This window comes from Crocodylus porosus, unplaced genomic scaffold (genome assembly GCF_001723895.1).
Source record: "Crocodylus porosus isolate Cpor-Errol unplaced genomic scaffold, CroPor_comp1, whole genome shotgun sequence".
Classification (NCBI taxonomy): domain Eukaryota; kingdom Metazoa; phylum Chordata; order Crocodylia; family Crocodylidae; genus Crocodylus; species Crocodylus porosus.
This window is the reverse complement of record NW_017728951.1, coordinates 24,836,005-24,847,945: the sequence shown is the minus strand read 5'-3', so window position 1 is coordinate 24,847,945 and position 11,941 is coordinate 24,836,005. Positions and strand designations below refer to the sequence as shown.

Here is an 11,941-nt window from a genome sequence, read left to right as displayed (position 1 = left end):
CCCCCACATCTTAGTGTCATCAGCAAACTTGAACAGGGTGCTTTCTACCCCCTCATCCAAGTCGCTGATGAAGATGTTGAACAGTGTGGGCCCGAGGACTGAGCCCTGGGGGGACCCCACTGCCCACGTCCTTCCAGGTCGAGAAGAACCCATCCACTACCACCCAGGTTCATCAGGAACAGCGCTCCCTCCCTCCCTGTGGCAGCCCCGGCCTGTAGACCCTGGACATCCAAGCACCGCGAGGGACAGAGCTGCTTAGCTCGGGTGTGGTGCGAGCCCAGCCAGGCCAGGGCGAGCGGCCCCGGGGGTCCGGCACGGGCTGTGGACGGCCCTGAGCTGCTGAGTGCAGATTGCCACGGACGCACGTCGGGGCGATGCGTGCCTCGGCGCCACTTGATGCCAGCTCAGCCATGGCCCCTTCTTTCTTTGCAGGCATCGGCTGCAGCCCCCCGTGGGCCCGACGGGGCGCGTGGGGACAGAGGCCGTGTCCCCAGCCAGGCTCTGTCCTCCGCTTGCCTGGGGGCTCAGGAGGGGTGCGTGCCATCAGCCGCCGGCCAGTGCTTAGTTACTCCACAGAGAGCACGGAGGCAGAAAGGAAAAGGGACGTGACCAAGGTCACGCTGAAACTCGGTGGCGAGCTGGGAGGGGGACACGGGTAGAGGCAAGGCCGGTGCGTGTGATGGGAGTTGTGATCTGGCCTGGCTCTGCGCCTCCCGTTGCCCAGGGGCTTGGGGACGCTTGGACCAGCAGCCAGGCTGCAAAACCCAGCGGGGCCGCGCCGGGTCACCTGCTTGTTCCCCTCGAACCCAGACAAGGCGTCTGTGTGTCAGGAGCCCTGCACTGCTCAGCGCTGGGGGAGGCCCAGGCTTGCTGTCCTGCAGCGTGGAGGACCTGAGCTCCCAGCCTGCGCGGTGCTGGGGAGAGCTGCATGGGCAGGGATTCAGCAGTGCAGAGAGATGCAAGGAGGCTCCTCTGAAGCAGATGCCTTAGCGAAGGACGAGGCTTGTGAGTGCTGAAGGCCTTGAATTGCAGACTCACTGTGGGGGGGTAGCTGGGAGGAAGTGGGGCTTGGCCCAAGACCTACGTTGCTCGATAACCAGTTACTGTAAATTTATGTAAGATGAAACCCGACCAGCAAACATTTCCTTCCTGTCTCTGTAAATGGATCGGCCTCCACTGTGTCCCCGGGGGGGTTGGAGAGATCGTTAAAGAGCCCGTTCCCCTCTCCCAGGCCTTCTGGGTGTTTCGGCCCTCCGGATGGGGGAGACGGGGAAGGTGGAGCAGGGCAGGCTGGCGGGTGGGAGGAAGGAGGTGTTGGCTGGTCCCGGGCGGCGGGGCTCTGCGCAGTGATTCCCCGGGACCCGGGCAGAGCGGGGCTGCGTGTGCGTCTCTGCAAGGCTGGCCGTGCAGCAGCAGCGCCTGGGTTGCGTCTCCATCCTCCGAGCAAGGCCAGGCTGTGTCATGCATGAAGGGGTTTGGGGGTTGTGGCAGCTGGCAGCACTCGGGGGTCTCCAGCATGCTTCGGAGGGGATGGCAGGAGACAACGGTTTTCATCTCAGAGCTGAAATCAAGGCCCCGAATATTCCTCGTCACATCCAGCTCTGCTGGGCAGGAACAGGGCATCCGCACAGCGTCTTGCTCCAGCATCTTGTTCTGGGGCAACTTCCTGCCCTTCTGAAATCCCCTGTCTGGTTTCTGTGGGGCACTGTGCCCTTCTCTTCCTGGCATCGGGGCACTGTGCCCTTCTCTTCCTGGCACCAGCTGCTGCGGCATGCTGGGCAGCGCTAAACAGTGACTGCGTTCCACCCCAGAGGTGGCTGCGCCGCAGCAGCAGGCGAGAGGTCCCTAGGCCGATGGGCAGGAGCGGTGCAGGGGGTCTCGGGAGCAGGAATCGCTGCTGTTCTGAGCCCTGGGTTTTTTAGGACATGAAGCGTTGTGTTTGGTCTGTGGAGGAAGCAGGACATGTGAAAGGGAGGTGGTCCAGCCCCCAGGATCGGTCACACGTGTGCGTGCCTGTGTACATTTGCATGTATGGATAAGTATGTGCATGTGCGTGTGCACTTGTGTGTATTGATGAGTGTGTTAGCATTTGTACAGGGGTATATATATGTATGTATACAGTGTGTGTGTGTGACTGAATGGGTGTGGGGGAGTGTATGCATGTCTGGGGGGGTGGATGCATATGTGTGCATGTGCATGCGCGTATTCATGTGTATGGATGCATGTATGTGTGTGGGGGAATTTGTGTTTAGCATTTGTATGGGAGGGTGTGGATATGGGTGTGTGCTCTGTTTGGGAGTATCTGTGTGCATGTACATAAAGGGGGTTTTATGCCTGTTTTTGGGGTGTTATGGATACCCTAGGGTGTGTGTGCACATCTGTGTATGGATGAGTGTGTGTGTGTGTGTGTTTGTGTGTGTGTAGGCATTTGTTAGCATTTGTATGAGTAGAATGTGGGTATGGGGGTGTTTGTGTGCAGGTGCACATGCGTACGAGGGGGTGTGCATGCATGTTCTTAGGGGGCTGTGTGCATGCATGTGTCTACACATGTCCATGTGGGAGCGTGTATGAGTATGCACATGTACGTGTCGGTGTGAATGTATGCGTGTAGATGCATTTGTATGCAGGCCTGCATGTGTGTGTCTATACGTATAGGCGTGTATACGTATGTGTACAAAGCGTACAACGCCCCGGGTTTCCCATCGGTTGTGGTGACTGTCCTGGTCTGTGGATTGCAGGGGGAGCCGCAGCAGCCCAGGGTCTTCAAATCCTTGGCATGCCGTGACACGGAGGGTGGAGACGGGCTTTTTTTTGTGGCCGTGGGGTAGGACTAGAAGCAACAGCCTCAAGCTGCAGCAGGGGACACTGAGGCTGGAGACGAGGAGGAACATCCCAGCAGTGTGGGTGGTCAGGCGCTGGAGCAGGCGCCTCGAGAGGTGGCGGCATCTCCATCCTTGGAGGCTTTCCAGAGGCGCTCGGCTGGGAGGGTTTAGTCGGGGATGATCCTGCCTCGAGCAGGGGCTGGACCAGATGCCCACATCCAGGCAGGCGTCTCGGGGATCCGCAGGCTGGATCGTGTTCAGCGTGGTCCAGGCTGAGACTGGCTTCTGACCCCCTTCCCTGGACTGGCTTTTCTAGCCCCTCCACCCAGTCACTGCTTGCTTTCTCCCTTTTGGTCCCTTCCGCCCCTTACCATTTGCCTCTCCCAGCAGTTGCCCCCTCCTTCCCTTCCCCCTTGCCCTGTCCTTTGCATTGCACTGGTTTTGTTCCTTGCTGTTTCGTACCGTCTCTGTTCACAGATTGGAAGGGACCTCGCTGGGTCCAGCCCCTGCATCGCGCCTCTCTGAACGAGTTAGTCTCCAAGGTGTCTCACCCTGCCCTGCTGTAGGTTTACCCAGTCCCCTTTCTGCCTCCCATATTGTTCTGATTAGACCTTGAGCCTCGTTTTCCTTCAGATGAACCATAAAATTTGCACTCGACTGACACCTGGGATCAAACACTAATCGAGCCCTCGGCAGCCCCAATTTTCGACCTGGCGGTATTTTTGTGCACGCAGTAACAACGCCGATGACAGCACGCTTTCAGGGTTGTATTTATTGGAGTGCTTTCACTGCTTTTAACCCGTGGGGCCCGTGCCTTGTGTATCTGATTCTCCTGGGGGGTTGCAAAGGCAGTAGCAGCTTAAGGTCGTGCCCAACTTCTGTTCAGGGGAAGAAGCTGTTTTGCGTGAAATGCGGGTTTGGGTTCTGTGCGGGGGTGATTTTATAACCAAAGCAATACGGTAACAGAGAGAGGGGTCCCTGTCCCGGGGGGGCTGCCAAGCCCCAAGACGGCAGGGGCTGGAGCCCCCAGGCCCAGCACAAGGATTCGGAGCAGGGCAAGAAGCTGGACGGTGCGCCAGGGGGGCGTGCACAGGACATCTCGCTCTGGTGATGCGCAGAGCCGGCGAAGGAGTGTGATGAGCACGGGGGGCTGCTCTCTGGGTGGGTTCGTGGTCGATTCACCAAGCGCACGGGTAGTGATGGTGGGTTTCCAAGCAGCTGAGGGAGGGAGGAGCGAGGCGGGCTGGGCAGAAACCCCAGGTGCGAGCCGGGGGGGCAGGAGGACGTGGCCGAGCAGCCAGGTGTGAGCTGGGAGACCCAGCGTCACGTCCCTGCTGCGCCGCAGACTGCCCGCGGGACCTGGGAGGCCGTAACCTGGGGGGAGCCTCCCGGCTCATCCAGCCTCTTACCCAGACACGCACACACACATGCACACGTGTATCTGGGAGCTGCCTGCGGGGATCCACGGGGCACACGCCTCCTCGGCGGAGCATTTGCAGGGGTCTCTTTACCTGCCAATGTTCCCTCAAGGGGTAAACAGCAAGGGTCGCTGACGTGACTGGCACTCACAGAAACGTCCCAGGTCTTCCCCCAGTTTTGCCCATGATAGCCCTGCTGGGATCTTGGCTCCGCCGTCTTTTGCTCCCCTTCATCCTCTTCCCTCCAAACTTCCCTTTGCCCCCTGATCCTGCGGCAGAGCCTCCAAGGAGCCGGCCCTTAAGCCGTTGCTTGCATTGAGCCTGTTGCAGCTCCCTTGTGGTCAGTCTAGTGGAAGAGGCTGACCTGGAGCTGTTAGTGCTGCCGTGCAAGTGCCTGGGCGGTGATGGGATGCAGTCTAGGCATGGCTTCATTTGTCATGTCTTAATTAACCCATAAGAGCATTTTGCAGCCCCTCTCTGCCCATTAGGCCACTACGGTTGGGGACTGTGCATGGAGAAGACAAGAGCATCAGTAGGTCTTCAGCCTCGCGTGCTGCTGGTACCAGTCCCCAGCACCGGCAGGGAGGGACTCAACCCGTTTGCTGTGCTGGATGGTCACAAGGGCTGTGCAAAGACTCGGGGCAGCATCGCCTTGCTAGGGGCAGGTTTAAATCACATTAATATTCTCTTTTGTCTCATGTGAAAAGACAATTCCTGAACTTGGGAGGAGAGCCAGGAGCACAGAGGTGCTCAGGCTTTGGGGAAATGCCCGTGGAAGAAGCTGATCTCTGGTTATCCCAGTTTCAAGATCAGATGAGAAGAGCAGGGCTGCCCTGCGAGGCTGGGGAGAATCGCTGTTCGAACAGTACGGCCTGTAGTTTCTGATAGGCGTGACTGGGAGAGACAGGGATGCCCTGGTTTCCTGCAGGCCCCAGGAGCACTCGGTCCCTGCTGCAGAGAAAGGGCGATGACGCTCCTCCATGCGGGTAAGGTGCCTTGCCTCCATGCTCCTTGCTCGTACCGTGCACTGGTGTGGTAAGTCCCTTCCTGGTGGGACCTCCAGCCGCTCATGGTCGCCGGTCCAATTGCCGTGATCACTACGTGGACTCGCACGTCACAAGATTAAACTGGTTGCCGCTGAGACCTCCTCCTCCGCTCCAGTTGTGGAGCTTGAGGGCTGGGAACGTAGCTCTTCGGAGACGACTCACGTGACTCCAGGAGCTGGGACTTGGAAGGAAGACAGTAGCGAAGGAGACTGGTGCTGGACAAGTCACTTCCCCCACTCTGTGCCTCGGTTTCCCACTCCCACACTTCAGGGTGTCCCTTGAGGTGCCTTGCTGCACAGGCCGGGAACTCGCATGCTGCATCTGTGCGGTGCCTGGCGCTGAACAGCCCTTATTCCAGCTGCATCCTCCTCGTGCCGCCCTTTGCTGCCCGCGTGGGTGTGGGCACACCACACCCCTGTGCACGCCAGCTCGTTGCAGCCGTGCAAGGAGCCTCCCTGCTGCTGCTGGGCTGTTCCCCCGCGGGTGGCCCCAGCTGCAGCACGTGGGTGGGGGGAAGGCAAGCTCCTCTCTCTCGGTGGTCATGAACCCTGTTTATTACTCATCCCGTGCTCGGGGCTGTACAAACGCAGCTCCGAAAACAGCCTCGGCCCCACAAAACCAGCTTGCACTGAGATCGTTAAAAGCAAACAACGGCAATGGCTTGCTTTCTTCCTTCCTTCCCCGTTCATGCCTGACACTAACCACGTCGTGGGTCCTGCGTAGGGGTTGGACTCGGGGCTGGTTCGACCGCTCTGGAGGGCCTGGCCCTTCTGGGCCCGACTTATCCATGCATTCAGGGGCTCGTGGTGCCCCGGGCCCGTCAGCACAACAGCCCAGCGCCAAACGTCTGCTTGAAGTCAGAGGCAACAGCCTTTCCCTGCAGCGTAGCTAATGCCGGCAGCCCTCCTCCCCTCCCCTGCTTACCCCGGGAAGTAATAACTGATTATCCATCTCTGGGTGGGGGTTTAGAAGAGCAACAATCCCCTCCAAATTGTGCTTCGCTGCTGTTCCCCTTCTGGCCCCCAACGCCAACATCTCGCCGCTCCGTGCTGCTTCCTGTCCCAGCCTGGTCCTTTCCACCTGTGCCCCTCCTGTCCTGGTGCCGTAGCCTTTTCATGCGGCATCAGCGTTGAGGGGGTGGAGGGCAGCTGCCTGCAGGTCCCATCCTGGCCGTGCTCCCCTCGCCTCCTCCTGGGAGCAGCCAGCTCGGGCATTTGGGGCATTTCTGCACCCATGTTGATCCTGGGTGCATTTCATGGGGCACGGGAGCCTTCTCCGTCTGGAGATGACGGGAGATTGCCCCTCTCGGAGAGTAGCGGAGTTGGCGGTTGTGCCTGACGCCCTTTTTTGCTGCAAAACCGCGTGGGCCCGGCTCGGTTCTGCATTGCCCCATTGGCGGGATGTGCCTGATGGAGCAAGGCCCACACACTGCATGTCTCCTTCAGTCCCTGGGGCTGCCCCGGGCACGTTTCCACCCTGTTGACCCTCGGTGAAGCCGTTCAGGAGGGCGGAGAGGCTCAGACGGGCTCCCCAGGCCTGCCACTGCCTTGCTGCAGGACCTTGGGCACCTCATATTTTGAACGGGGAATTGGGATTTCTGTGAGGCCGGAGCGGCGGCTGTAGTAGCAAGAGCAGTGCCTAGTAGCACCCCAGGGGTTGTGAATGGGGAGGGAATGTGGACGTGGCAGCAGTGGGCATCTCACGAGCTGTTCTCTTTGCTGGCGGCAGTAGTAGGCTTTTATCTTTACCCAAATGCAAGCTTGGTAAATGCCTAGCCGGTATTCTTCCCCGCACGGCTGGCTGGCTAATGTGTTTGGCTGCCTAGACCCGAGCCCCGTGCCCGAATGCAGATGGGCTGAGCGTGAGCACGGGGAAAGCACTAGCGTCTGTTGTTGTCAGCCCCGGCCGCCTGCCCCAACTCCTGTTCTGGTCGTTGTGGGAAGGGGGGTCCTGTGGAGATGGGGGCAGCCCTGCAGTTGTCTGAAGGCAGGACAGTGGGTCGGAGGGGGCAACTGGGTGACGGGCATGAATTCGGGGTCCTGCATCCTCCCGGCTGTCTGGGTGCCCAGATCTGCTTCTGGGCTTTTGGAGCCTCAGCCCAGCCAGACCCAGGGAGACAGCCGCATGGTGACAGGGCCGTGAAGCAGAGGGAGCAGGGGCTGAAGCCCTCCCTGGGCCAGACCCCGCCAGCTGGGCCCTGGGCTCGGAGAGGGGACCGACTCCCCTGGAAACCAGCCCAGCGGGGTCTCCTGGCAGCTTGGGGCCTTGCCTGCCTTGGCTGTTTCCCACCCCCCACCAAGCTGTCCCTCTGTCCTTGCCCCATCCCCTGTGGCCTGGTGGTCCCTGACCCCCGCCCGCGCGCCCCTCCTCTCTTGCAGAAGATGCTGATGAAGCAGCAGGACCGGCTGGAGGAGCGAGAGCAGGACATCGAGGAGCAGCTCTACAAGCTGGAGTCCGACAAGCGGCTGGTCGAGGTAGGCAGCACCGGGGTCGTTGCCTGGGGCTCGGGTGTTGGCAGCGGGGCCGGGCTGTTGCTGGGCTGCTACCTCTCACGTACCGGTGCTCCAGGACTTCAGGGGGCAAGGGAGCGGGGGCTGCTCGGTGTGAGAAGTTGTTGTGGCGGACCTGGGTTTCCCAGCCTCAACCAGGGTGGTCCAAAAGCTCCCACCATGTCCGCTAGGATCATGAAGCCTCCCTGGCAGAGGCAGGGTTGGGCGTACTGTGGACTGAGGATGTCTACAACGCCCAGGGGATCCAGGAGGATGGGCATCAGGAAGGGGAGATGCACCTCTCCATGGTGGAGCTGGGTGACCCGGGCCAGAAACAGCCCTGTGGATCCAGTGAGATCCACCCAGACCCAGGGAGAGCTGGCTGGACTGTGCAGGGAACAGGGGGATTGCAGCACGTATGAACATCCCCGTGCTGGGCTGGCCCAGATAGCCCCGGCCACAGCTCTGACTCTGGGTCAAAGTCCTCTCCACTGCTGTTGCTCCCCCGTGGGCTGGATCAAGTGAGTGTGGGCTCGTGGCCAGCAACGCCTTCCTTCTGCGAAGCAGACACTTTTGCTAGACCTCAACCCGGGAGTCTTGGTGCCGAGGCAAGGCTGGCTTCTACCAGCATCCTCATGGGCAAATGGATGGAGAGGAAAGCCAAGGGGCTGGGTGGGGGCAGAGCCAGGAGTCCTGCAGGGCACGGGGAGGCGGGCAAGTGGGCAGGTCCTGGCAGATGCTGACTCTGGCACCCCGCAGGAGAAGGTGAGCCAGCTGAAGGACGAGGTGCGCCTGCAGTACGAGAAGATGCACCAGATCCTGGACGAGGACCTGCGCAAGACCATGGAGATCCTGGACAAAGCCCAGGCCAAGTTCTGCACCGAGAACGCGGCCCAGGTGCTGCACCTCAACGAGCGCATGCAGGAGGCCAAGAAGCTGCTCAGCTCCGTCCAGGTCATGTTCGACAAGACTGAGGACATCAACTTTATGAAGGTGAGGCCGGCACGCAGGAGGGATGGGGCAGCAGGTGCAGGGTGGGTGGGAGATGCTTCGGTGCCATGGGGGTCCCAGCTGTGCACACTCCTGCTCTGGGTCCCTGGTGTCTGCTGGACTTGGACGTCCTCTGTGACGGCAGGAGCAGGGGGTTGCCGCTGTCCCCAGGACCCTGGACTCTCGCTGGGGCAGTGAGTGAGGGGGTGGCCCTGTCGGCCTGCAGGTCCTCACCCTAAGCTCAGGGGCCAGGAGGCAACATCCACCCTTCCCTCGGTTGATCATCCCCCTCGCTCCCAGGGCTGCCAAAGTGATCGGGCTGGGAGAGATGGGGGCCGAAGACCTCTGGGGTGTCGGGAGGGTCGTGCATGTGTTCTCGGGCTGGGATCACAGGGGATGTGGCTTGGGATGGACGGGCTGCTGCGCTGTCCGGGGGCAGGTTTGTGCCCAGGGGAAATGCAGCGTCCGAGAGCCCCCCTAGCCGGCGATCCAGGCTCCAGGAGAGGGGGAGAAGTCCTGCCCCCAGGGCTCAGCTGGGGGCTGCTAACAGCGTCTCTCTCTTCCCTCCTAGAACACCAAGTCCGTGAAAATCTTAATGGACAGGTAAGTCCCTGTCCTTCCAGAGGAGGCAGCGGGGGGGGGGACGTTGTTCCCTGTACTTAACGTGTGCACTGGGGCCGGGCACTTGTCCCCTCTGTGCCTCAGTTTCCCTTGGGGGCGGGCCCTCAGGCATGGGCAGCTCTAACAGGAGCTGGGGTGGGGCCTGCCTTGGGCTCAGCACGGAGGCAATGCAACCTGTGTCTCCCATCCTGGCCTTTCCTACGTGGGGTCAGGGCGGAGAGTTTCCCCCTGGGGTGACCTTTGGGGGGCCAATTCTCAGCTCCTGGGGAGCTCAGAGCAGGGTGGGCTGAGGAGCAGAGAGCAAGGGGGGGGGGCGCTGACGGGATGGAGAGCGTCCTGCCCGGGATGCGCCGGCTCCACCCATGCCTGCAGTGGCCAGAGAGCCGGGGGTGTCCAGCAGGCGGTCAGCATCCGGCCGGCCCAGGAAGTGGAAAGGGTGCTTGGAGAGCTTGATTGACCCCTGGTTTCTCCCCGCATCTTGGTGCCTGTCCCTGAAGGACTCAGAACTGCACGGGTGGGAGCCTTCCCCCGCCCAAGATCGGCCACCTCAACTCCAAGCTCTTCCTGAACGAGATCGCCAAGAAGGAGAAGCAGCTGAGGAAGCTGCTGGAGGGTGAGCTCCCCCTTGCCCCTGCATGGGCATCCCCCTCCCTGGCCAGGGCCTGATGCTGGAGCGGGAGAACCAGCCCCCACCTGCCCGATACCTCCCATCACTCCCGACTGACGCTGTGGCACGGGGCTGGGGCTTGGCTCCGGGCTGCACAAGAGCCCGGGTCTGCCCAGGCTGGCCAAGCGGCTCTCCCTGCGTTGCCTGGTACCTGCCGGGATGCTAAGGACGAGCCACTTCCAGCGCTGAAACCTCAGTCTTGGCTGGGACCGGAAGTCTCCCGTTGACCGTGGTGGAAGGGGGGGTCCATGGAGGTTGCATGGCATCAGGGCTGGGCATGCTGCTCCTCACCCGTCAGCCCCGGCGCGCTCTGACCAGACTGTGCGCATGTCTCTCCCTTGCACAGGTCCCTTCAGCACGCCGGTCCCCTTCCTGCAGAGCATCCCCATGTACCCCTGCAGCGTCAGCACCCCCGGCGCGGAGAAACGCAAGCACTCCGCGGCCTTCCCAGAAGGCAGCTTCCTCGAGCCATCGTCTGGAGCGGTCGCAAGCCAGTACATGACCCAAGGGGCTTCGGCTGGCGAGGGCCAATCCGCACAACCCATGGTGCCTTGTAGCTCCACGCAGCACATCGTCGGACTTCCCAGCGGCCCCCAGCCCGTCCACTCCGGGTCCGTGTTCAACCCCTCCCACTACCCCAATAGCACATCATCTCAGCAGTCTGTGCTCTCCCAGTACGGCGGGCGCAAAATCCTCGTCTGCTCTGTGGACAACTGTTACTGTTCCTCGGTGTCCAACCACAGCGGGCACCAGCCCTACCCGCGGTCGGGCCACTTCCCCTGGACAGTCTCCTCGCAGGAATACTCCCACCCGCTGCCCCCCGCCCCGACTGTCCCCCAGTCGCTCCCGGGACTTGCCGTGAGGGAGTGGATTGACGCCTCCCAGCAGCACGGACGCCAGGATTTCTATAGAGTCTACGGTCAGCCTTCTGCCAAACACTATGTCACCAGTTAACCATCGCAGTGGCCGCGGAGTTGGGGTCGTCGTGTGTTCGGAGATTAACGCCCCGGTTTTTTTTTCCTTCCTCGCTTTTTCTTTCGTTCTCCTCTTCCTTTCAAAAATCAAATCTGGTCTCCTCCTCCCTGCTGCCGTCGCCAGGACTGGTCTCTCGGCGCCTTTCGCTTTGGAACCATTGTTTTTAATTTAATTTTGCAAACCTTCTTCCTCTCCCCTTTTGCTGGGTCATGCCTGCTTCGTTTGGGGTTGCTAAGCCTAAAAAAAAAAGAACAAAACAAAAAACAAACAAACAAACAAAAAGGGGACGACCAGATCCTTCGCCATTTCCATGTCTCTGAGTTCTCCACGGCTTGGTTCGCTTTTCTTTTCCTTTCCCTTTTTTTAAGAAAAAAAAAGAAAATCTCTCATATTCCATAAGAACCGATCCTTGTAGATTTGGGGTTTGGTATTTTTTTTTTTTTAAAGGCTGATTTTATTTTATTTTTTTGTGTTTAAAAGGCCACTTCTCCTGCCTATGGGTGATTTTCCCCCCCCCCCTTCCTTTTCTTTTGGAGATTTGTAAATACACAATGGCAGGAAATTTAATGCACAAGAGAATTAAAAAAAAAAAAAAAAGAAAAAAAGGGAAAAGCAACTTGGGGAAAAAAACCCACACAAAAAAAAAAAACAAAAAAAACCCACAAAACAAATAAATAAATTCTGTTTTAGTTTCCGGGAGGGCGGAGACCGCGCGGCCGCGGCGGGCACGCCCCTTCCTGCGTATCGCTGATGCAATTTCCTGTAACAAGCACTTTGTATAAAACAAAAAGTGGACTTCCTGCTCTGAGGCACAGGTATTTATTCTGTAACCAATTTTAGAACACGGGGAAAAAAAATAACAAAAAAATCACAAAAAAACAAAAAAAAAACCAACAAAAATATTCAAATAAAT

At 59.6% G+C, this 11,941-nt stretch overlaps 1 protein-coding gene across 2 annotated transcripts in view; it reads left to right on the top strand.

The window, feature by feature from the left end:
• The window catches only part of TRIM8 (tripartite motif containing 8), a 28,457-nt gene extending 16,839 nt beyond the window's left edge, over positions 1-11,618 (top strand). For both annotated transcript variants that reach the window (XM_019555732.1, XM_019555733.1), the window contains 5 exons: positions 7,665-7,760; positions 8,535-8,768; positions 9,337-9,368; positions 9,884-9,999; positions 10,400-11,618. In XM_019555732.1, coding sequence (XP_019411277.1) covers positions 7,665-7,760; positions 8,535-8,768; positions 9,337-9,368; positions 9,884-9,999; positions 10,400-11,007 — 1,086 coding nt within the window. In that variant the 3' untranslated portion in view covers positions 11,008-11,618. The remainder of the gene's footprint in view (positions 1-7,664; positions 7,761-8,534; positions 8,769-9,336; positions 9,369-9,883; positions 10,000-10,399) is intronic.
• The last annotated feature ends 323 nt before the right edge of the window (positions 11,619-11,941 follow it).